This window comes from Amphiura filiformis, chromosome 14, assembly GCF_039555335.1.
Source record: "Amphiura filiformis chromosome 14, Afil_fr2py, whole genome shotgun sequence".
Taxonomy (NCBI): Eukaryota; Metazoa; Echinodermata; class Ophiuroidea; order Amphilepidida; family Amphiuridae; genus Amphiura; species Amphiura filiformis.
The window spans coordinates 57,308,452-57,334,213 of record NC_092641.1 but is presented as its reverse complement, the minus strand read 5'-3'; the positions used below and the strand labels follow the sequence as shown (position 1 = coordinate 57,334,213).

Below are 25,762 nucleotides of genomic sequence, written 5' to 3'. Positions count from 1 at the left end.
ACATAAAGCTGAGTCGGCAATAATAAAATAACACGAACTATTCTCAATTTCTTTTCTAAATGGTTATAAGGTATTGTTGTAAAAATTGATTTGATTAGATTATATATATGCTCGTAAATTATTGAAAAAATGCAAAATTAATACATATCAACCCTCAATTCAGTGAAAACTCCATGCAGCGTAAAAATAAAACTACTTTGTAATTGAAAGTAATTGACTATCAATAATGTGCAATTTTAGTCATATATTAGAATAAATCCAGACCAAAAACACCCCCAACCATTTTGTTTTTCAGGCCACTTACCGGAAACAAACTATTAATGGCCCCGTTCTTGTGTAAAAATATTGTTACATAGTTGCACAATCTGTTTCCCAAATTTACCAGGAAATTATCCCAATTTTGTGAGTCTTGAGTTAAAATTTCCCAAAACATACAAAAATAATTGTCAAATTTTGAGTAAATTTGGTCCAAAATTTGTGCCTTGGGTATTGAAATGCTGTTGATGCTGAAAATCAGAGACCAAGATTCTTGTACTTTCATATTTAGCTCAAATATCAGAGCTTATTTTCTATTTGTAGGTCATGCAATCATATAATATGAGTGCCAGGAAAGCTACTTTGAAAAAGCCTAAAACGCGTGAGCTTCAGTGGGTTCTTTCCCTTGGGCCTATGCCTCACCCGTTCGATTTTCACCAATTACAGCTCCAGCTTCAATGGGCTCTGCGGGCCCGTAGACCCAGACCGTTTGAACTTTTGGGGGCTCTGCCCCTGGTCCACACCATTCATTTGTAGCAATTTATCTAATCCCTCCCTGAGACCGGCTAGCGACGGGCCTGTCATCTGTTCGTTTGCTCTTTCTCTCATGAAACGTGCAGCACAATCTTGCTCAAATATAGTCAAGTCTGCTTGATCAATACCATTATCTTGTTCTGTAATATAAAAAGATAACGAACGCTTCAGCATAATACACTGACTATAATTATAATAATTATAATTATAATTATAATTATAATTATAATTATAATTATAATTATAATTATAATTATAATTATAATTATAATTATATAATATAATAATTGTTATTCTACTATTGTTACGTTTATACAAAAAGTAGTGGTACAGGGAGAGAGAGAGAGAGTCCATCGTTTGAATGAGAAATTTATTTTTGAAAATTTTCTGTTCATTTGAGGTTGAGATCATCCATAAAAATTCATATGAATATTTAAATTAAAATTTTCATAGCATTTTGTAATATTTTAGGCCCTATTTACATAGAATTTTGCAATTTTCGTGCATTTCCAGCATGTTGTATCGGTCATCCCACGTACGCATGCGCATATTGTTGTTTGATTTGCACCAGTTATCATCGTACTGAGTACCAGCTCTCACACGTGACCAGTCATTATATTTTAATCTGTTTCATTTTGGAGATAATTAATGTAATTTTATAAAATGTTAAAACAAAGTAATTTAAAGCAAATATAACAACTCATGGTTCTGAGTTGGTACACCCACAGCACTTGGGCAATGTACCTTTACATGGGTACTTGAGCTTATATATATGTCAAATATTATGGGCTATATGGTCCAATTGTCATGATTGTTAAAACAAAGGGCTAGCCGCTTCTTAATCAATAAAGCCGCTTCAGGACACTGTGTTGGTATACTGATAGCCTCTGAGTGTAAAACATTGGTACGGGTACTAAAGGCCCTCTATAGGCCAATTCAAGCGGATATTCCGTTTTATTAATATGCTTTTAATGTCGCAGGTAGGTCAAACTATACTGTTTCTGAATCCTTGAAATGAGAGAAATAACTTGGTGTGCTTTTCAACCAGATTTATGCTCTGTGTTGATATTTGACCTTGAATGTGGCCGGAGTGCCGTGAATAATTTTTGGTAACATTTTGCATGTTTTAAAAGACCATAAAGGGTTGGTTTGGTAGAGTCCTGCCTGGGGGATGTACATTAAACCCCGGTATATACTGGACTATTGGTTACGCTAATATAGCAAGACAAAATTCAAATAATTATTACTACACAGGGCTATGTACTACATCAGTGGCGTAACTTTGGGTCAGGGTGCCCGGGGGCGAAAGTATAGTTCGGGTGCCCCTGACCAAGGGTGTGCATGGTGCAGAGCTAATGATCAATTTTAGTATTGAAAGCCATAGACCTACCGAATAACTTACAAATAGTGTTTCAGATTAAATTTATTTCATGCTTCAATGCAGTTCATGTTAATAAATGAGATGTTTTCATAATTCTCCAATGTCTTTACTTTTGAAGACTCGTCACTAGCTGCAGTGACGTAGCATGTGGCGCCCAGGGGCACTGAGAATAATACACAATACCCCCTCTTCCTAAAACAATTGCGTGCGGGCGCGTGGAAATGTGCATAAATACCACTAATTTGGTATTTAATCAAGTTGAATTTAGGTCTTTAAAATGACAATTTATATGTTGCAATGCGCTTGAAGCGCGCGAAAAATTTTGTGTGGAAGGGGCACCCAAATGAAGAGTAATTCAATCATGGTGGGTAAAGGTTTCCACTTCTTTCCTATAACAAAGTATTTAATATCGTGTCAAAGGCTATCCAGGCTTGGGTGCCCCCTTAGCCCGGGTGCCCGGGGGCGCGGCCCCCCAGAGCCCATAGGAGTTACGCCACTGTACTACATTCTCTTTGTTGTGAGAAGTCTATCCAGTTTATCAGGTCAAACAATAATTAAAGATGATACCAATGACCTGAACACTTCCTAGAGTGGTAAACCTATCCAAATGTATTTTTCGAAATGTATCAATGATTGGCCTTTTGGGTTATTTCAAATTATATTGAAGTAAAACATACCTGTTGAAGATGACAAATCTTTTTTAGTGAAACGTCTTAGAAGCCATTTGCACATCCGATAAATGTGTTCTATTATTATCAGAGGTGGGGGCAACACGGGCCTGTCTTTCATTTCCTTGACAAGAGAAAAGAACTCGTACTTCCAAATTTGCACAGAGTTGCACTTGATATCTTCGTACACCGAGCTGCAAAGAACATTGGAATTTAGAGCAATAACAGGTTCATATTGAGTTCCAGTTCAATTTTCTGCTCTTAGTTTTGAATCATTTCTCGCGTTTATGTAAAACATAACATTATAGAAGTTGTTACTCTTAATCTTACCTATTTTTCACAGGCTTCACAAGTTTGAACAAGTGATAAGTAAGCTACGAGTGTTAAAATTATGTATGCAGTTTTTATACGTCGGATTATTAAATATCTGCTATTATATCGTAGGATAATATCAAAACACGATATCTATACAGCCTGTCTCAAAAAAAATTGTGCAAGTGAAAAGCGCCCTCATTGGCAATTAGAAAATACCGTTGTGAAATAATGCTTACATCAACGTCACGGGCGCAGTCTCAGCTCTCAAATGCCGTTTGTTCTGTTCAATTTGCTTGTTCCAATTTCGAGATATCATTATTTAACAACGAAAGGGTAAAATCACAATTGTGCCACTTTTACTAGGGAAGGGAGATGCACATGTAAATCAATGATAGCTGATGTTGATGCGTCTAATGCACTCCAGCTTTCGGGGCGAATGCATTAGACGCATCAACATCAGCACGCGTGCACTATTTTGTCTAATATCTCTCCCAACAAGTAATACGCATTCATTAACCTATAACATGTATAAGTGCGCTATATTTGTTTGTCTTTTAACATGTCTTAAGTGACTAAGAGAACAGTATTTACCATGATAAAATCATTGACATGCACATGTATTTAAGTTTTACAGCAGAATGTGAAATATTCATTTATCTTTTAATCTCTTTTAAGTGGAAAAAGAGAATCATCATTCCTGCATCATGATAAAACAGTCAAAAAAATTTGTATTCTGTAATTGATGCATTCTTTTGATTTAACGAAGGAACTCTTGATAAACTTGATGCTATCACTGTTACATGCATAGCCCTCTTCCCTAGTAAAAGTGGCACAATTGTGATTTTACCCTTTCGTCTTTAACTAAACATATCTCGAGATTAAAACAAGCAAATTGAACAGGACAAACGACATTGGCGAGCTAAGACCACGCCCGTGACGTTGATGTAAACATTATTTCACAATGTTTTTTTCTAATTGCCAGAGAGGGCGCTTTTCACTTGCACAATTTTTTTTGAGACAGGCTGTAGTGTCATGATGGAATGGAATTTATGATAAAAGTTTTCCTAAGATGAATAATGCATAATATAGACGCTAGTGAAAACATGTTATTGTTTTTACCTGAAAATTGCGATGAGCAAATTCAGCAACAGAACGTTTCCCAGGAGGAGATACACACCCAGCATAACAGGAATCAACCAATGTTGATTTGGGCACATTTCGGTACCTTCTGGCTCACATTCACCTGCGATACAATTCAAATATTCTCAGTCAGAGTGGTATAGAGTGCAGGGGCACATAATGATGATAAAATAACTGGGAAAGGTATGAAGCAGGCCCGAGAAGCAGGCCTTAGCAGGGAACTTCGAGCATCACGTCATAATGTTTGCGATACAGAGATTGCCTCTGACTTGCAACATTCAGTATTACAAATTCTTCATGTCAGCTGATCGGCACATTTTAGAACTATCATTTTGAAATCAAGATCCATATTGTTATACCTATAAGCATTGAGGAAAAGGTTAGTCTATTTGAATTAAAATTCTAAAGTTTATTTGGTACAATATTAAAGGAGTATTTCGTGATCCTAGCATCCTCTTTTTATGACATTTTCCAGTACATATCCACGAAAAAGCTTATTTCCAAAATTTCAGTTGATTCCGATATTGCGTTTCCGAGTTATGCATGATTATGTGTATTACACTGCTCCATAGACAATGCGTTGTAATTTCGTTCTGGTGCACCAGAACGAAATTCAAATTTCACGATATCTTTGCTAAACGAATTAATCTGCAAGAAATATTTTGTGAATAAACATTATGTAGCCAGAGGTTTCCAGTGGTATAAAAATCTCAACTTTTTTTGAGAAAAGTGGGGTGGGGGATGAGGCTGTGGATCACGAAATGCCCCTTTAATCTCTTTTTTGGACAACATACACGTTTTAATGATATACTTAAGAAAAGAACAATTCTTACCATCTACCAACTCTTCTAGGAAAAGTTCTCCGTATATTTGGAAATACGGCATGAAAAATACTCTTTCAATTGCCTTAGCCGAAGGTTTTTGATTTGGATAAAGCAAAGCTTGACTTGCAACACCATAACTCACAAGGAACACGACAAGGATACTGAGAAATAGAAGCATTTCTACTATCTAATACAGAATAAAAAGAAATTAATTAAAAATAACATTTAAGCAAAAGGATATACTAAATGTTCACAATTAACTATGCCAAAAGTCAATCGTTAGACGACACGATGAATTGCTTCGGAGGGACTACCATCTCTTGGGAATGTGATTAAATATACATTATGTGGTGTCAACACAGCCAATGTCTATCCCAGAGTCAGTCTGTCTATCAGAGATAGTGTGATGTGCCCTGAGTAATTTAATTTGATGATTTATCTTTGTTTACAAAGTTACATGAGTGATGACATTTCGGGGGAATTCCCCTCCCTCTCAAATTGAGCAAAACAAGTTGAATCATATCTAATTTGGAATATGGGAATTCCCAGGAGATTATAAAGTGAAGATGACATCGTATGGGATTCCCCTCAGGAAGTGGTGATGTCACGGGATTCCCCTCAGGAAGTGATGTAATGAGAAAGGTTAATGTTATAATTAAGGCTTGGGAATTTCCAAGATCACATTTGGCTATTAATATTTGGGATTTCCCAGGGCTTGATATATAAGAAAATGTAAACACATTATTATTCACAGTTTATAGTGTTGATCTGGGCTAGCTAGCTAATATGCTTACAGTCCAATTCCTTCAAAGAAAGGAAATTGCAAACCAGAAATATTTCATGTAGTCAAAGTACTACTATTTGCCAGTGTTGTCGGAGAAGATCTAGAATACGTCAAAGAACGTACTTCTTCCAAGAAAGGAATATATATTCTTCTGTCGACTTGCTGAAGTCTGGGTTTTGATTCAACGCAACTGTCAATATAAGTGGGGACAACTGCATCGCAGTCCTGCTTCCTGAAGATATTGTGTGAAAGTTGGAAATGGCACGATTGTTGGAGAAAGCAGCGCAAGGAGTTGAGTTTGGAGAAAGCAGCGCAAGGAGATAACGATTTGGAGAAAGCAACGCAAGGAGGTTTGGAGAAAGCAACGACAATTTTTGTGTGCGGATTTCATACGCAAGGATATTCTATAAACGCAAGTGTTCACTGGACTTCGCTGATTTTCGCAGGACAAGTGAATAAGGATATATTACATCAGTCGTCCAGAACATTGCAAGAACTTTATGATCACCAAGAAGAAGAATGCTGGCTAAGTACTAAATAGATAAAGAGTGTTTATATTTGATTATTGTGTATGAGCATTTGTTGTCATATATTGTACCAATAATAACGTGCTTTCAATTAAAGACTCAGATTTTGTTAGCTTAATCAAACAGTGTATTTGTGTTGTGCAATCGTGTGAGTAAAAGGTGATTTTGGCCTTGAGTCAAGTACGACTCGTAACAATAGTCAGAAAGTGCTCAACTGCAAAATAGAAGCGTAATAACAACATTTTACTAATAGTTAGAGTTTAGACTATCTTTTGAATAAAGTGCTCAACCTCAAAAGGGAGAGCGTATATAAAAATTCAAAGAACAGACCTTCCAGAATAGGTAGTCGTTACTCTGAGTTTCATGCCAAAAGGCAATCGTCAATTCCGTGATGTTGACACCGCGGAATGTATATTTAATCACATTCCCAAGAGATGGTAGTCCTTCCAAAGCATTTCATCTAGAAATTATTTTAATTATATAGGTCCACATTAATTTTTCTCCTATTTTATTTACTTATCTATTAACCATATTTAAACAGGGTAACCTACTCTTTGACCTATGGGTCAAATACTACAATGGAGTCCAATGAAGATTAACATGGCCTTGCATTGTTAATAACACGATTCCTCCCTTCAAAATAAGTATAACTACAAGGGCAATAATTTTATAATGTTCTATTTAAATGTTACAAGGTCATGGAGTCAATAAAAGTCGATTATTCAAAACAAGGCTTTACAGACTGAACTTTGCAACCATGTGGGTTTTTTAATATCTCATAAGAGAACAAAATACACGAAGTAATAAAACATGTATTGAGCTTTTCCATCATGATATTTGACCCGGTGGAGTCGTTGGAATTTCCGCTATAACAATACCCGAAACATCAAATCATGCCTCAAATACGGAAAGCTATATGTGTCAAAAATAAAATAGAATTATAAATTACCATTCTTTGGATCATCACCATTTTAGGCCCAAGTCGTTCATTCACAGCAAAGGAACGAAGCAATCTGGTGAAGAAGATGAATGAGTTTGCTGCATAGAGTGTTCTCGCCCACTCATGGGTTGTGTCATTCCATTGAAGGCTGAAGCCCAAGACTGCTATGGTAAGCATTACAATGTCCATTTTGTTCCACTTGTCTTTGAACCATTTGCAGAAGTTTTTCTTCCATGTGACTAAGTTTTTCTTCCATTTGCCGTTGTTCTTTTCAGGTACGATGACCTATTAATTGAATAGAATCAATTGTGTTTATTTTTTGTTCTCTTTATTGTGATGTATATATTATTGTGCCGGTGCGGGACTTTAACCACGACCCATGTCCTCACCATTAGCCCAAGAACATACATGCATACATGATAGCATTTCTACAAGTTAAGTAGGCATTGGGGTTACGATTGCTCGCTACAAGAGGAATTTGAACATAATTAATAAGGCACCAGAAACAAATTTGTTCGATCTTTGGATCGACCGCCGATGCTGCTTCGATGCTTGTTATTAATGAAATAACAACTAATTAATCAGAAGTAATGCTAAATTTATACTTTTCAATATCAACACAGGCAAATATTTGTATGTTATCACAATTAATAATGGTCAATTAATTGATTTCATAAATTATAAGGATCGACAAAGATCGAACTTATTTGTTTCTATTGCCTAAGAAAAAAAGAACAGCTAACCAACCCAAAGTGTTACATTTAAACAAGACAGCAAATAAACATAACATATGGAAAGGTTTGGCTACAAAACGATTCTCTTATAAACGCATCTATGCACAGTTTCCACCTATATACACACATGAGCACACAATTTCGTCCAAGAGCTTCCAAGCAAGCAGTGATTTGTCTCTACACAGTCTTTGTTTACACTACACAAAGGTTGTTGAAAAGTGTGCCATTAATAACATTAACAGGCACATTGACAATAATGGTCTTGGTGAGGTTTTACAGTCAGCCTATAAACCAATTCACAGTACGGAGACAGCTTTGTACAAAGTGAAAGATGACATCATGAAATGTATGTGTCAACATCAGGGCGTCTTTCTGGTTCTGCTGGATCTCAGCAGTGCCTTTGATACGGTTAACCATAAAGTGTTGCTTAAGAGACTGGCTGACGAAATTGGGGTTCGTGGTAGAGTATTAAGATGGGTCCAGTCATATCTGTCCCGTAGAACAACTAGGGTGTGCATAAATGGTGTGCTATCTGACCCTCATGACATTGAGTTTGGTTTACCTCAGGGGTCCATTGTAGGACCTTCAATGTTCACAATTTATACTCTTCCTATAGGCAGTATTGTAAGACAGTTTGATGTATTGTATCATATGTATGCCGATGACATACAACTTTATGTTGGCTTTAACCCAAAAGATCATGTTTCCACAGCTTCTTCGCTTCACCGGCTCTCTGAATGCATCAAGTCCATAAAGAACTGGATGAATAACAACATGCTCAAGCTAAACGATGACAAGACAGAGTTTATGGTTATAACATCACCACATCTCAAACACCACATGTATCCTATTTCTTTGCTAGTTGAGGACGTTACAATATCTCCTAGTGACAGTGTTCGCAATCTTGGTGTCATCTTTGACTCACAAATGTCCATGTCTTCACATGTAAAATCTCTCTGCACAAACCTAAACTTCCAACTCCGCAATATTTCGCGCATACGTAGGTTCCTGGACTATGACACCTGCCATCTCGTCACGCGTGCCATTATTCTCTCCAGACTGGATTATTGCAATGGACTCCTTCTTGGATCAGCCAAAACTGACATCCAGAAGTTACAGAGGATCCAGAACTGGGCCGCGAAAGTTATTTGCCAAGCTTTGAAACGAGATCATGCCACGCCTTATTTACACCAACTACATTGGCTGCCCGTTGAGGATAGAGTTACCTTCAAGATCTTGGTGCTAGTGTTCAAATGCCTCAATGGGACGGCACCGGACTACTTATCGCAATGTCTTTCTCTTCACATTCCAACCCGTCAAGGTCTCCGTTCAGCAGCAGACACAACTCGCCTCTCTGAACATAACTCAACTAAGACACTAATATCTTTTGAAAAACGGACATTCTCTTACACAGCTCCTCGCATCTGGAACAGTCTACCTGTCATCATCAGAGAGTCTACCACATTACCTGCTTTTAAGAAATCATTGAAAACACATTTGTTTCCTGCTTAACTGACTTTGTTTGTCTTATATACATGCCTGTAGGTTCTCATATTTGTAGTTTTATTATGGTTCTTCTTGTTCAGCGCTGCGTTCTTTATGTAGCAGCGCTATATAAGCATTCTGTATGTATGTATGTATGTACACGGTTGGGTGCATAGCATCAAAAGAGCTGTGTGAGCTTCTAGCTGGTAAATAGTGGAAAATAGGCATCTGTGATTGGTTTTGTCAAAACCTCAAGTGTTCCCTTCATCCAATCAGATTTTTTAAAATATCAAACGAAAGCTAACACTTCCCCCTAAAAACACTGTTTTTCATTACGTCAACAGATAACTCAATTCAATGTTTATAGCAAGGCGAATGTGGTAAATCTGTTGAAAACGACCTATTCAAGCACAATTTTTGACCAAAATGTAGGTTTCAAAAGTCAAAACCACAAGTGATCCTTACAATATTTTTCAGATGTTATGTCATTAAGTGAAAGAGCACACTTATATTGTCCATATACTAGCTTCATTTCAATGAGCAATGACCAATTCTCTTTAAATTGCAAATCGTGTGCGAAAACTTACTAGTTTCGCCTGTTTTGTCATACGGTTGTAAATTCAATGAACAATGATTTTACTTTATAAAGAGCGCTTATATATGCATATGATTCCGAACGACACACAACCCAACTTGAAAAAGCAAGGGGATGTGCCTACGCGGGATTCGAACACAAGACCTTCCGATCGCTATACGGTTGCCCTCACCATTTACGCTCCCACTGATAAACGGTGGTTGCAAATGAATACGTAGCCCCATTGCCTACGAAACGAAACATCAGTAATGATCTCATGTACTTGTGATATGGCGTGATATTATTTAGGCTCATTTTTTTCCTTCCTGAAAATGTATACTTTTATATACTTTTCATCAATACTTTGAAAGATACAATACAAAACAATGACTAAAATTGTGATCCTGCGTGCCCTCTTAAGATCAGCGTGCACACCGGATTTTAGGGAGTTTTATAACAAGTACTTTCGGTCCACAGTTTTATTCCTGTTTCTTGTGCGATAGCTGTGGATATCAGAGAATTTTACAAAGAAATTATCAAATTAACATGCACTCGTATATCCTCACCCTTATTTCCTCAAATACCATTGTCAGAATCCATACAAAGAGAATAATGTCCAGGGCTTGAAGATGTTGATCAAATTCAAACAGCAACACGTAGGTGTAGAGAAGAAGAAAGATCACGTATGATATCTAACATTTAAGTAACAACAAGAACAACAACAAGAACAACAATAATAATAATAATAATAATAATAATAATAATAATAATAATAATAATAATAATAATAATAATATAATAATAATAATAATAATAATAATAATAATAATAATAATAATAATAATAATAATAATAATAATAATAATAATAATAATAATAATAATAATACTGCTGCTGCTTCTGCTGCTGACAGTTTCGGTGTGGGTGTGGAAGTAACTGTGAGTGTGCTCGTTTCTTTTGCTAGTAGTAGTAGTAGTAGTAGTAGTAGTAGTATACTGCGCCTAGAAAGTATCCTTACACTTGGAAAAAAAATCCTAATTTTAAAACTAAACCATATTTGAGTATTTTTTTAATAAACGCACTATTGAATCCAATGCGATCTCCAGAAGTAAAGTTACAAGCATTTGATTAGACGAAGGTCCCGTTTTAGAAGTGACAAACTGTCCTATACGCGCCTGATCGGGAGCATGCGACGACAATGTACAGCCATTATGGACAATAACGAACTTAATTAAGGTTGGTCTGAACCATGGAATTATGGAAAACATTTTAGCCTTTTAACTTCTAAATTGTTGATCTAAAGTGTACAAAAGTACACATATTTCGAATGGAAATTACCTTAACGAATCCAGTGGTGACGTCAGATTAAATTAAAAATGCTCAATTTCGGAGTAAATCATCAAAAACCGTGATTTTGACCCCAAAAATTACTTAAACCGCAACTAATTATTTTTTCAGTAAAAAAGTTTTTCTTATTGATTTTCATAAACTAGGTATGAAAATGTAAAATCCGCTTTTTTATTTTTTTGAATTTTGAACATCTTTTAGAAATATTCGATAAAATGGTTGAAATTTGACAGTTTCAGCCTAATTTAGGCAATACTGGTGTATATTTTTGTTTTTTGACGGAAATTTAAAAAAAATGAAAAAACGGCTCCTAGAGGAAAAGGAGCTGTATACGATAAGACCTCCTCCCCAATTACTAACACCACTTATCACTAGTGGGACGGTTTGATCAATGACGAAAAGGGCGCCAGTGCAATATACACACTCACTAACATCACCCCATACGCACGCACCCCCCTCCACCGCTACCCCACTCCACACACACCCCTACACCCACCATGCCATTCACCAACAAACAATGACCCACTTTACCGCATATATCCAGAATTTTGTCACTGGTGCTTTACGGAAAGCTGCTAATTTCCGACGCCAAGATAATTTCTTCCCATTTTCTTTGAAGTGGATTTTGAAGAAATCTAACTTGAAAACCATGTATAGTGGAATGAGCATCACCGTCAATGCCATCGGGATGAACCACCAGGAATTCAGCGATGGGTCCATTTCTCCGAACCAATCATCATCGAGTTTGCTTGTGCAGCAAGGATGAGCTAAGAATTTCTGCAGACAGTTACAAACAGGACCAGTTGTTATTTATAATTTATTCTTATTCAGTGGGCGTGATCTAGAATGAAAACAAATTCTGATCATGACAATCTTTATCGGGTGTATTCTATCAGTAGTTGACCTTAAGTCATTATGGACGATTGTTTTGATGGGTGGGTTAGTTTCAAATGGCGGTACTAAAAATATTGTGTACGCTCAAATTTCCATCAAAATCTTTATTTTCATATATTGGACCAGGCTACCACACGATAGAGGATAGTTAAAACAAAATATCGTTTATTCTATTTAATTATTTATTCATTTAGTTCAAAGTTGCGTCATATTATTGCTATTTTACACAAGCAATAGAACTACAACCATGGCCAAAATGTGTTGGGACACTTATGGAAAACGTACACTATAGTATGACCTTATTTCCGTTATTATTAACGTGATAAAGTGGAGGTTTCTTTGGTGTCAAGCCTAAACACTTTCCTAACACTCAACCCCCCCTTCCCCACCAATCAATGTTGGGTGCCACAAGGCTCGTGTGACCAAAAAGTCGAATTCAACATTGATCGGGGGAGTGGGGGCTTATTTACATTACCCTATCAAACCGTCCCAACACTTATGGCCAGCATTGTCTCTAAGGTACAAAAAATCTAATTTTAAAATGTGTGTTTTGGCCCATATCTCCTCAACCATAGCTTGGATTTTCATCAAATTTTACATGAAAACGGAGAAACTATTTATCTTTTCACTTATATAAAAATTATTGCATTTTCCTCATGTGATTTAGGGATACGGTCACGTTTTATACGCAATATCATGTATTTTACAGTGCGTTCTGAACATTATTAGCCTATGTCAACTACGTATTTTGCGTAAAATGACGTTTTATTTTGAAAGAGTAGTGATTTAATCACCAGAAATACATGATATTTGTTGACAGGAATTGATTGAAGTCTTTTAAAAGAGTGATTTTGGGAAAAAATACTTAAAATTAAAAAAAAGCTAATTTTTAGAAGAAAAAAAACAAAACTTTAATCATTTTCATCGTTTGCATCAAAAACGTATGTGGTATTTGCAACGAGTATATCGTGTAAATATAATCATAGTCGGCAGGAGTAGGCTTAAATTACATTTTATGACTGAAATTTATTAAAGCGCTTTCAAAGAAACTTATAGTAAGTATAGAAAGTAAAATATAGGTAGACATACAGAAAAAAAGAAGGACGGACATTGGCAAAATTAATAGAACGACGAATATAATATGATGAAGGATATTGTAAAATAATAACAAAAAAGAAAAGAAAAAGAAATCTAAATAAATTCAGGGCTCGAACCCGTGTCCACTGCGCCTGTGGCAGATGCCGTATCCATTGCGCCACAGAGCTGTGTAACTTCAACAGGCTTAAACTATAATATAATGCTATTCAACATGCATGTATATAAATATACGCTCTACACACGATATACAGTCCAAAAAATACATTTTTACGGCATTTGTTTCATTAACTGAATATTTATCATATAGCAGGTGTTGGCTGACATTGTGCTCCACATTTAGTTCAGTTTTTGTCCGGGATAAATGACTACGGGACAAAATCGGACGGTATACACGTCTTTAAAGAGTAAAGAATTTTAATATAATATTACTTTCTTTTTCTTTTTACAAACGTGTATATCGTTCGTTTTTGTCCCAAAATCATTTTACCCCGGCCCAAAACTGAAATATATGTGGAGCACAAATGTCAGCCAACACCTGCTATATGATAAATATGATGAATAGTGAACTTAGACAGGGCCAAAATATCGTTTTAAGACATTTTAGTGACCAGTCCCTAAATTTCAAATGTAGCCATCCAAAATTTTTTGGTAAAGCCACATGATAAGATCTCTAACTGCTCCAAATTTGGTGTCAATATCATATTTACTTTTTTGAGTTATAAGCAAAAAACTGAAATTAGATGATTTTTTTCAACTTTTCAAATACAACCATGGCCAAAATGTGTTGGGACACTTATGGAAAACGTACACTATAGTATGACCTTATTTCCGTTATTATTAACGTGATAAAGTGGAGGTTTCTTTGGTGTCAAGCCTAAACACTTTCCTAACACCCCAACCCTCCCCTTCCCCACCAATCAATGTTGGGTGCCACAAGGCTCGTGTGACCAAAAAGTCGAATTCAACATTGATCGGGGAGTGGGGGCTTATTTACATTACCCTATCAAACCGTCCCAACACTTATGGCCAGCATTGTAGAAAGGAGAGACAGAAAGTTCAGAGGTGTACCGTGAGTTCCTTTCTGCGAATACCGTGAAAATTTTAAAAACATCATGCTGGGACAAAACGATTTTATTCCACCAGAACCTATAAGACTATTTTCTTTGCTAGTAGAATTTATATATAATAACATGTAATATGATAAAGTGCCGAGACAGTACCTTGTTTTCAGCCTCTTCAGCCATTTCAATCGTCGTTTTGTTTTTCCAAACAGGATGACGACGTTCTACGACTCCTCGTGCTAATTGCTTGTTGGTATGGTAGCATTTGTCCAAAACCTTTGTCGCAAAACCCTGGTAATTGCTGTAATGTTAAAAGGGCATTTCGTGATCCACAGCATCATCCCCACTTTTCTCAAAAAAAGTTGAGATTTTTTTATCACTGGAAACCTCTGGCTACATAATGTTTATGTAAAAAAAAATTCTTGCAGATTAATTCGTTTAGCAAAGATATCGTGAAATTTGAATTTCGTTCTGTGGAAAACACATTGTCTATGGAGCAGTGTAATACACATAAACATGCATAACTCGCAACGCAAAATCGGAATCACCTGACATTTTGGGAATAAGCTTTTTTCGTGGATATCTACTGAAAAATGTCATAAAAAGAGGATGCTAGGATCACGAAACACTGCTTTAAAGAGCACTAAAATTATTTTAGTCACTATATGTATTTCAAATTGCATTCTATATCTAATGTCATACTGATAATAGGAGGTTTCCTCTTCATGATATAATTTTCTTCTTTTTTTTATATACAAGCAAGACTTGCCTCTACACCACGTTACCACATTGCTACAAAACTTTAACGCGTTTAAAATGTAATTGCATTTCAAGCCAATCTGAACCATTCTACCCATTCATTCAACAGAAAATTATTCTCACCTGCAGAAAAACTGGCATATTTAAGAATTTTTAGGGGAAGATAAAAATACTGACAAATAACTTACTCCGCCTGTGTTGACAATGTTTCTTGTTTATCCAAGCCTCTGGTGTGTGTGATCACCCTCTTCAGAAACTTGCTTGCAGCGATAGCTGCACTTACAGGATTTTGTATTTGCTCCCAGCAAAATTCTGCAATCCGCGGCCTTAAAGGTTTTAGTAAAAACAGATTTAGAAACACGATTTGAAAATACTTCGTACTCTAGGTCGGTAAACATAAGTAGGGTTTAATCTTTGCTAGAGAAGTTCTTTTGAGAGGGCTTTGTTTTCAGAGCTCTATCGAGTGCCATCTTCAGAGCAACTAAAGAAAAGAGATGATGCGCTTTATATACACTTAGGGGAACTGCCAAAGTCATTGACAGGAAGTGTCAAGAGGGGATGTCAATATGATTGACATGAAGTGTCTGTGAGTCAATAATGGAACTTCCTGTGTGGAGAAACAATTAACAAACAGGTCCTTTTGAATAAGCTATTCCATTAAAGATGGATTTCCGTTTCTTTGTCCCTATTGAAATTGTCTGGATTAGAGTGGATATGCCAAGCTTTCACAAACTTCCTTTCAGATGTCATGTTTCAAGTGTCATGTTGGTTTTGATTTTTGTGTGTTGCCAAAATTAGTGTATCTTTGGTGTTTACTAGCTCTCTTCTTCAAAGTTCTGCCAATTCTGACAAAGCGAGGCCTAATGCTACATGACATTTTGCCATACGTATCTGGGACCTATGAAGCTATACGTAAATTTATTCAGAAGAAAACCTTTGTGTATACTTCAAGACGACCAATACTCTCAAGGATCTCCAGCCAGGAGCTATTTATTCTACGCCGTGTGGATATACCAAGTGTACATTGGCTAATTTGGCAGATCTTTGAAGAAGAGAAATAATGAACATCATTCTGGGCCAGGACCAAGATTTCGGTCTGAAAGGATGTTCATAAAATCTTACTATATCCACTCTACTCCAGAAAATTTCAATGGAGACAAAGGAGTGGAAATTCCTCCCGAATGGAAAAGATTATTCAAAAGGACCCCGACCTAATTAATTAACCTCTGTTTGTTTCTCCAGACAGGAAGTTTCCTTATTGACCGTATTGTCTCATTGACACTTCTTGTCAATCATAATGACATCCCCCTCTTAACACTTCCTGTTAATCAAGTCAACAGTACCCCCAGTGTATATATGGTGCGTCATCTCCTTTTTTAGTTGCTCTGAAGGTGACGCTCGATAGAGATCCGAAAGCTCAATCCTCTCAAAAGGACTTCTCTAGGGAATGATTAAACCCTACTCAGATTTAGAAGATGTGTTGATTGCGACTCAGTAAAATAGGGTAGGAAAACAACATTTTGGGTCCATTTTACACGAATGAAAATTATTTGCTTGGATTTTTTTAAGTTCTAAGTCGCGACGTGAATAACAACTTGAATACAAGTGCCTCCGGGTATTTTTTATGCCTAAAAGGGATGCATTTTTCTACAAAAAAATTGATTGCGCTTCAGTACGGCAGCCGGTGAGAGGATATGCCTCTCCAACAAAATCTACTTAAACTCATTTTTGAGCAATAATTGTTTGATTCTTTTACCAGTCGGAACTTTTGTAAGTACTCTAGAAACTTTTGAGCTGAATATCTTTGTTTAACGGATCTATTGAAGGCAGTTTTTGGAACATTTCGAACCATTTTGTGACTGTTGTTTTGATATAGCCAATATACGTTACTGTATTGCCGTGGTTTGTGATCGATGTAACTGTTACTCATCTGTGACTGATGTGATCATCATCTTTTTGTGCAAGTCAATCACCCGGGTCAATCACCCATTCTTCGTATTATCACTATGTATTCATTTTCTTATGATTTTCTTCATTCTCTTCTTTCAGATTTTATCATAGACCATAATGTAGACCTACTTGCTGTCACAGAATCTTGGTTGACTGGTAGCGATCGTGACATCCACCCCCTCCCCCCTGGCTGATCTGAATAACACACTGCCTCATTTTTGTGTGCACCATCAACCTCGCACTGGTAGAAGATGGGGTGGAATTTGTCTTTTGTCGCACAAAGGATTTAATGTTAATGAAAACCAAAATATGACATTCCCCTCCTTCGAGCATATGGATTTCCCAGTTGTCGCTAGTGACTCATCGTTCCTCAGGCATATCATCATATATAGGCCTCCGCCATCTAAAGAAAACCAACTGACAGTGGATGCGTTTTTCAGAGACTTTCCTACGCTGCTCGAGATGGTGTCAGTCGACCCTACCAGAACCATATTGGTTGGAGATTACAACTTCCACGTTGATGTATGTGATGATAGAAACGCCAGTGCCATGAAAGATCTTATGGACTCTGCTGGTCTCCAGCAAAATGTTATGGAAGCAACGTCATGGTCATACCCTCGACCTGTTAATCACCAGAAATGTTGAAGATTTGGTTTCCGAGGTAGAGGTTGTCCGAGGCCTACCGTCAGATCATTATGCAGTAAAATGCAGCGTTGATTTCTCGTGTCCTAGACCTGTAAAGAAACAGTTTGTTACCGCGAGCTTCGCAAGATCGATGCTGCTAAGTTCTACGACGACATCAAGACCTCGGTGCTATTCACAACGCCATCGGAAGATCCTTCTTGTATTGTATCTCAATATGAGCAAGTTCTCAGTGAGCTTCTCGATCGCCATGCTCCTCTTAAGACGAGAACTATGTCATTGCGGCCAAATGCGCCGTGGTACACGGAAGATCTGCATGCAGACGCTTAAAACGGTGCCATGAGCACAAATGGTGTAAGTCCAAACTAGAGATAGACCGCCAAATCTTTGTTGATCAGTGTCAAATCTATACTCGCATGCTTGAAAAAGCTAAGTGTGATTATCACCGCAATAAGATTGCTGAATGCGATGATCGGCAGCTATTCAGGTTGGTGGATAAAATGTGCAGTCCAGAAACGGCTTCATTGCGTGTTCTTCCATCTCACGATAACGCGAAGTCCTTAGCAAATAACTTCACCGATTTCTTTCATGCAAAGATCAAAAATCTGCGTAAGGAAATTGATAGCTCGGTTCACAACTCTCCATCGGTTGACATACACGACTCTTGCTGCAGTAGATTTAAATCTGTTAGTGCTGTTACGGAGGACACAGTCGCTAGGACCATCACTGGGTCGGCTGCAAAATCGTTCCGTTTGGACCAAATACCTGCTGTTCTTCTCAAACAAAGTTTGGAAGCTGTTCTTCCTACTATAACACGTTTGGTAAACACTTCTTTGTTGACAGGGGAAATGCCATCGGGGCTTAAAGTTACGCAAGTCATCCCACTGCTAATAAGAAATCCAGCCTTGATCATGAAGTTTTTGTTCAAAACCATTGAGAGGATAGCCTCTTCTCAACTTCATGCTTACCTAGAAAAGAACAACCTGCATTCACCGATGCAGTCAGCCTATCGCAAATTTCATAGCACTCAGACGGCCTTGTTACGTGTTTGGTAAACACTTCTTTGTTGACAGGGGAAATGCCATCGGGGCTTAAAGTTGCGCAAGTCATCCCACTGCTTAAGAAATCCAGCCTTGATCATGAAGTTTTTGTTCAAAACCATTGAGAGGATAGCCTCTCCTCAACTTCATGCTTACCTAGATAAGAACAACCTGCATTCACCGATGCAGTCAGCCTATCGCAAATTTCATAGCACTCAGACGGCCTTGTTACGTGTTTGGTAAACACTTCTTTGTTGACAGGGGAAATGCCATCGGGGCTTAAAGTTACGCAAGTCATCCCACTGCTTAAGAAATCCAGCCTTGATCATGAAGTTTTTGTTCAAAACCATTGAGAGGATAGCCTCTTCTCAACTTCATGCTTACCTAGATAAGAACAACCTGCATTCACCGATGCAGTCAGCCTATCGCAAATTTCATAGCACTCAGACGGCCTTGTTACGTGTGCAGAATGACTTACTTCGGGCAGTAGACAAACATCAAGAAGCTGTATTGATATTACTCGATTACTCAGCTGCGTTTGACTCAATCGATCATAAGATTCTTATTCGGCGCTTGTGTCAACGCTACGGCATCACAGATACTGCCCTGAAGTGGTTTTCTTTATATGTACTCAGTACATTGATATCAATGGTATTTATTCAACTGTATCTGGTTTTAGATCCATCAAAGCGTCTCGATGGTATATATAAATAAGCTTGAGAAATGTGTGTCTGATATCAAAACATGGGCTGTGTGCAATAAGTTAATGCTAAATGACTCTAAAACGGTAGTTATCCATCTTTGTTCTCGTTTTATAAATACACCTTCTTTGCCACCTCTTGCCATTGGAGACTCGGTCATTAGTGCATCAAAAGCAGCGCGTGGTCTTGGTGTGGTCATTGATGGGAGCCTTGACATGAAAGATCACCTTTAAAATGTGTCTAAGGCTGCCTCCTTCGCCATTTATAGGATAGGTAAGATTCGCAAATATCTTGACCAAAACGCAACAGAACGGTTAGATCATGCTTTCGTGTATTCGCGATTGGATTGCTGTAATAGTCTTCTATATGGTTTTCCTCAGTGTGACTTTGCCAAGCTGCAGCGAATAGTAGATTGGTGTCAAGGGCCAAATATCGTGATCACATTACGCCAGTGCTTTTTGATCTCCACTGGCTCCCTGTTGTGTACCGTATTGAGTTCAAGATATTGCTTATCACCTTTAAAGCTTTAAATGGTCTTGCTCCATCTTATATTGCCGATCTTTTAATCACATATAATCCTGGCCGATCTCTGCGCTCTGCATCACAAAACCTTCTCCGTCTACCAGTAAGGGGTAAAAGTCAATTTTTTGGCGAGCGGGCTTTCTGTAATGCTGCGCCCCTTCTGTGGAACAAACTGCCGGTTCACATTAAATCATCTTCATCTCTTGCACACTTCAAAAGTCAGCTCAAAACACATTGTTCAAAATTGCTTTTAATAATTCATAGGAGCCTTTTTTGGTCTTTATTTATGATCCTGCGTTGCGTTTCGACTTTTAATTGTCTTTGCTCCAGCAGTTTGGTTCCCTGCGTTTTGATACTGTATTTCCTGTGTAATTATGTTGTATTTTTAAATGATTACTTAAGCTTTACCTTGCACATAATTATTTTTTTGGTTTGTTTGACTGTACTTGCGCTCGTTTAAATGTGCAATGTTAGCTTATCTTTATGCAGTGTTTTGGTATAGGTTTTAATCTTGTTCTTAATTGGTTTTATATGTGCATAGTTTTTAACCAGTGTATTTTATATATTTGCTTTCCATGTATAAATTTGTATCATGTGTTATTATCATGTTCATTGTAAAGCGCTTTGAGATATTATATTGTACTGCGCTATATAAGAAATAAATAATTATTATTATTATATTACATGAACTTGTTTGTCAAGTTTAAAATTGGCCTATAATTCAAACTTTGCAATAACCTAGGACACATGCTCCCTGGTACCGAGCAGTGACGGCACCAGTATATGTTTTTCGGGGCATTAAGGGGGCAAAGTGAATTTCAGGGGGGCAAAATCAACACATTTTGCACAAAATATCCGCAAAAAGTAAACAATTTCGTAATTTTGGGTTTTTACTGGAGGAAACAGGGGGAGGCAATTCTGACTAGGGGCATTTACCCCCATGCCCCCCTGTGGAGCCGCCACTGGTACCGAGACATCTCGCTACTTTTTAAGATGATAAAAACGATCTAAGCACAAATAGCAGTGCACTACTGAATGCATCTTACTTGTCGTTGATAACTGCCCACAGGAACACTTCCAGGAACTGTAGTGAACGTTTTTCATGCTCTGTAATTCGCTTGGCTTTATCATTTCCCGTACATCCAGCATTCTCTGTCTCACAAGAAAAATCTAAATTCGTAAAGAATAGGTTTATAATAATTAGTGAGTCGATTTCGCAGACAAACAAATATGAAACATAAATCAGATTTTATCTTTGTTCTATTTGTTCCACTTAGCTTATATAGCTAAAAGTGGAGCAAATAGAACAAAGTATAGTATACATCAAGTGCTATGTATCCAATGCCAAAACCACCGGAAGGCAATTTATATAAAGATCCTGAATAATATGATGATGAGAGATTGCCCTGCAACCCAATGTTTTATGCAACGAGACGATCAAGATTAAGATGGCATAGAGTTTAATTTCTTTTTTCTTTCATAATTGTATTGAAAGCCTCTAAATCTACCTCGTGCCAAGTTTCTGGTGATTCTGCTGGTGATTTCACTTTTTAGTGGTGTGCCAAAATAGCAACAACATAAAGATATCACATACTTCACATGAAAAAATGATACAATTTTTATTGGTTGTTTCTATTGAAGTAATTCGTGCAGTGGATATTTCAACACCTTTTAATACGAGAGTCAGATCAGAAGTGTGATGCATTCATATAGTACACTAAGCTGGGTGCCAATTATTGGACTATGAATGTGACAACTGCTTGGTTACTGACATGTGGTTAGAGTAGAGTATTGAAGTAATCCTGCGTGTAATTTTGGTTCATTTTGATGGACAGGATTTTAAAACATGACCCTGTGAAAAATTATAAGTTTCTTTATTTGGCTTAGTGTATTAAAGGCCCAATGACTATGTGAATAAAATTTGTTTAGCTGACTTTAGAAATATTTTAGCTCGTGTAAAATCCAAACAAAAAGTCTTTTAGCCGCACAGAGTATAAACATAATTATAGGTCTTTCAATAACCCCTTATCTTTATCAAAAGAAATTGAAGACTGAAAACTTACCTAGTTGGAGGCGAGCTATCTTTCTTATGTCTTTAAGCAGTCCTTCCCCCTTTTGATCCTTTCTAGCCTTTTTCATTTCTGACTGCAAATGATCGATAAATTATCCCCGTATCATTCTCTTGTTACTTCGGCTCAATTAAGTCTCAACATACTCAACTTCATTCTACAAATCATATATTTTGACAACTTGCTTGATCAAATTTTGTTAATGAGTTATGTACGTTTTACAAAAGTGTTGTTGTTTCAGCCCTCTTTACAACATTACTCAAGAACCACAGGGCCTACAAAAGTATATAATTATGTGATATTTGAATTCTTCTACACACTCGCTATGAAATGATCAAAGTAAATTTTGCCAAAGCTCACTACCATTCGCAAGATGCTATGAACTACCAAATCGCAACAGTTTAAAATATTAGGACCATGCTCTGGGACCATTGTTTTTGCAATGAGATGTCATAATGCACAGAAATACATTCTGCTTCGAATGCATATTCCAAATTTGGCATACGATTAACCGTTTTTGAATAAAGGTCATTCATTAAGGGGTGGGGTGTAATTACTTATTGGTAGATGTTTATATAAAGCTCAGGTTCCTAAAAAGTTTTGACATTTTTGAGGATCAGCAGTTTCCAACAGATCGCTTATTTAACTTTCATTAACTACGAATAGTTTGGTCTTACCTTTCTTCCCCGAATCTTCATTGCCCATCGCTTCAAATCTTCCATCATCTAGGCATGAATGGAAATGGTAACATGAAGAAATGTATCAATCACTCGTTTCAAATTTTAGTTTCTCTTTTGTTCAGAAACTAAATATCAGCGGATTAAAAAGAGGGACATAACTCGTCTGCAATCATAACATCTAAAGCTAAATTTATACTACGTAGCTGAGTAACAGCGATTGGTTTTTGGGTGGGTGCGGCGTGCCGCACCCACCCTGTATGCTCTGACTATTGACCTACTTTTTCACATGCCGCAGTGTTGAGAAAATATTCGTGCCGGTTATATCCCAAACACCCACAGAGGTGATAGTTTACGGGGAGTTTTGTAATTATTACTTGATTTTGATATGTAAGTAATACGATAAAGTCGTCATAGGCAGTAATGTGTTTGTATTAAAAGAAATAACAAAAATAATTATTTAAGTAATAGAAATACTATTTGGAAATTGCAGCAAGATTTGCAGATGTTTTTATTTGAACAGTACCAGTTCACCAGTTTTGCTAGTTTTCCTAATCTTTGGGCTAAATTAATAGCATCGTGAAGGTCATATATATCAATTTATACTGACAGCTTTGGCATGTATTTAAATACAGCTTGTATGTGCATTGTGTTCAGTGTGTACATAGGCTATTTACTTTTCAAATCTTGTGACAAATAGTGCTTGTTGATGCTTGTATAAAGTATTATAGACAAATTATTAGAATGCATGTGCACCAGTAGAAATGGCACAGGTTGAATAAAATAAATAAACATATGAATGAATATTTTATTCCCTGCATTATTTTTGTTGGGACAAAATAATGATATAGTTTGACGCTTTGAAATACAGTTATGTTAATCATAATAAAGTTACAACGTTAAAAAATAATATCGAAATATTGTAAAATCAAACATTTCCCCTCATAAGTTGCAATACAACATATTGAGGAAATTGATATGACAGATTTTTAAACTTTGATATGGAAAGATACCCCAGCCCTGTTGTCTCACCAGAGAAGATGAGCAGAAGTCTTTCTATCTGATGATAAAAAAACTCTAGGTATGATTACGAAAATGTTTTAAATAACTATTATCTACAAAAGTTTTATAACCATGTTTTATATAAAATGTTAACATAAAACGTCTTGTGTTATGATGTGAAGGGTTAATATAAAAACAGGGAAAATCTGTTCCAACTGACCAGCAGAGAACAAAGGATAAGCAATAGATCAGATTAAAATCAGGAAAATATGACACAACCTCCAATGGGGAATAACAAACGTATAAACGTATAAAGTTAAAAACTCTTTTAACTTTGTTTATACGTTTTGTGTTATTCCTATTGGAAATCGATCTTGTCATATTTTCCCTGTTGTTAATTGTGAACTTGACTTACTAAATCTTTCATTTCACTTGACAATTTTTCATTTGCCCACCCAATGAGGTAGGGCACTTTTTGTTGCGTGGGGAAAAGCGCCACTATCTCATTGGTCAAATACCAACTCAGTGGTAGAGTAATAAATTCAACTTTAGTGTTTAGGACTATAAGTATATATAATTGATTATTGTCATGATTGTGCATTGCTAAGCAAATATCGAATACATATCCAGCTGTGTTTATATTGAATGTAGACAATTACATATGGATCAGATATCAATCACACCTAGACGGTAACAGGAGACTGGTGTGGCATGGGAGCTGGAAGTATAAGCGTCATAAAAACTTCTGTTTGTTTGTTTGTTTGTTTGTTTGTTTGTATGTATGAAACATAAACGATGCATGATGATGGAGATGATTTGATTATGAATTAGTTTATTGTCCCCGGAAAGCACATATTTTTTTCACAGTGAAATTAAGCCTAGACTATTTCCAATACTAAATCACGCTGTCAAATGTAGATTGACTTGTTCGACTTATCTGCTCGTGAATATTGCACTGCGAAATTTAAAGTTTCCAATAAAGGGTACAGACAAAGATATCGATAATGACATCATTCAAGCGCTTAGGCAGGATAATAGGAAACCACGTGACCAAAACCAAAACCAAAGCTAAAATCAATATTTGAAATGACCGACCGAATAATTGCCAAAAAATTAGGATTGTAAAAATAATGAGTCAAATAAGTCAGAAGTACTTAAGTATGGTTGTCGAGAAATTACACAAAGGTATGCAATTTAAAAAAAACTAAATCGTATACCCCTTTTCAAGGTCAAAATCAACTGTTTAATTTTCTGCCGTTTATTCAACCAGAAAATTTTGAAAATTTTGTGTTTTCTGTGATGATAATAATTAGGTATTTAGGTAATTAAGTTTCAATAAATGCGTATCACTTGTTGAGAGAGAATTAATGCTTGGACGCTGAAATGTTGATGCGTCCAATGCACAACAAAGAATTACTCCAATTCCTGCTGTTTTTTGTACCAAACAAAATACAACAAAATGTCCAAAATTTTGACCAATATTAATCCACCCACCTTCAAGCAAAATTAATCAATCCTGCAAGATCATGGTGATACTGCGCGCGAGTGCAATTATACAATATTATGAACTCCGCGAATTCTGTTATGGTTTTTCTGACTGGCGGTGTGGTTCTAAGAGTGTATGAAACATGTAAAATATATTGCTACTTTCTATACCTCCCCTTCTTCGTAGAGTTTCACCAGTTGCGTCGCTGTAAAGAATTCGCCTTGATCTTTGCTGTTTACTTGATTTCTGGTCTGGTCAAAAGCCATGTGATCAATAAAGAGCTTCAGAAACTCCACTTTGTCACCCAGCATCACTCTATTCCAATGATCTTTTTTCACCGTCTAAAATGCAAT

General features: G+C 36.7%; 1 protein-coding gene and 1 long non-coding RNA gene across 2 annotated transcripts; both read right to left on the bottom strand.

The window, feature by feature from the left end:
• Positions 1–200: 200 nt before the first annotated feature.
• LOC140169093 (transient receptor potential cation channel subfamily M member 1-like) lies at positions 201–21,317 on the bottom strand. The gene is made up of 10 exons (XM_072192364.1): positions 21,222–21,317; positions 15,509–15,646; positions 14,721–14,862; positions 12,040–12,285; positions 10,728–10,853; positions 7,378–7,653; positions 5,127–5,304; positions 4,273–4,396; positions 2,848–3,032; positions 201–929 (listed from the first exon to the last, which is right to left on the bottom strand). Exons 3-10 carry the CDS (start codon positions 14,742–14,744, stop codon positions 697–699), a joined length of 1,392 nt encoding a protein of 463 aa, XP_072048465.1. The 5' UTR covers positions 14,745–14,862; positions 15,509–15,646; positions 21,222–21,317; the 3' UTR covers positions 201–696.
• Positions 21,318–22,238: 921 nt separating this feature from the next.
• On the bottom strand, positions 22,239–25,744 carry LOC140169091 (uncharacterized). Its single transcript, XR_011861351.1, has 3 exons — positions 25,580–25,744; positions 22,922–22,969; positions 22,239–22,320 (listed from the first exon to the last, which is right to left on the bottom strand). It is a non-coding gene; the product is annotated as an uncharacterized lncRNA (long non-coding RNA).
• Between the last annotated feature and the right edge of the window lie 18 nt (positions 25,745–25,762).

Coding starts and splice junctions, on each gene's coding strand:
- LOC140169093 (XM_072192364.1), bottom strand. CDS start 14,744: ATGGCTGAAGAGGCTGAAAACAAG. Junction 10,854..12,039: donor CAAAATTCTGGATATATGCG/GTAAAGTGGGTC, acceptor CTTAAATGTTAG/ATATCATACGTGATCTTTCT. Junction 7,654..10,727: donor TGGTATTTGAGGAAATAAGG/GTGAGGATATAC, acceptor TTCAATTAATAG/GTCATCGTACCTGAAAAGAA.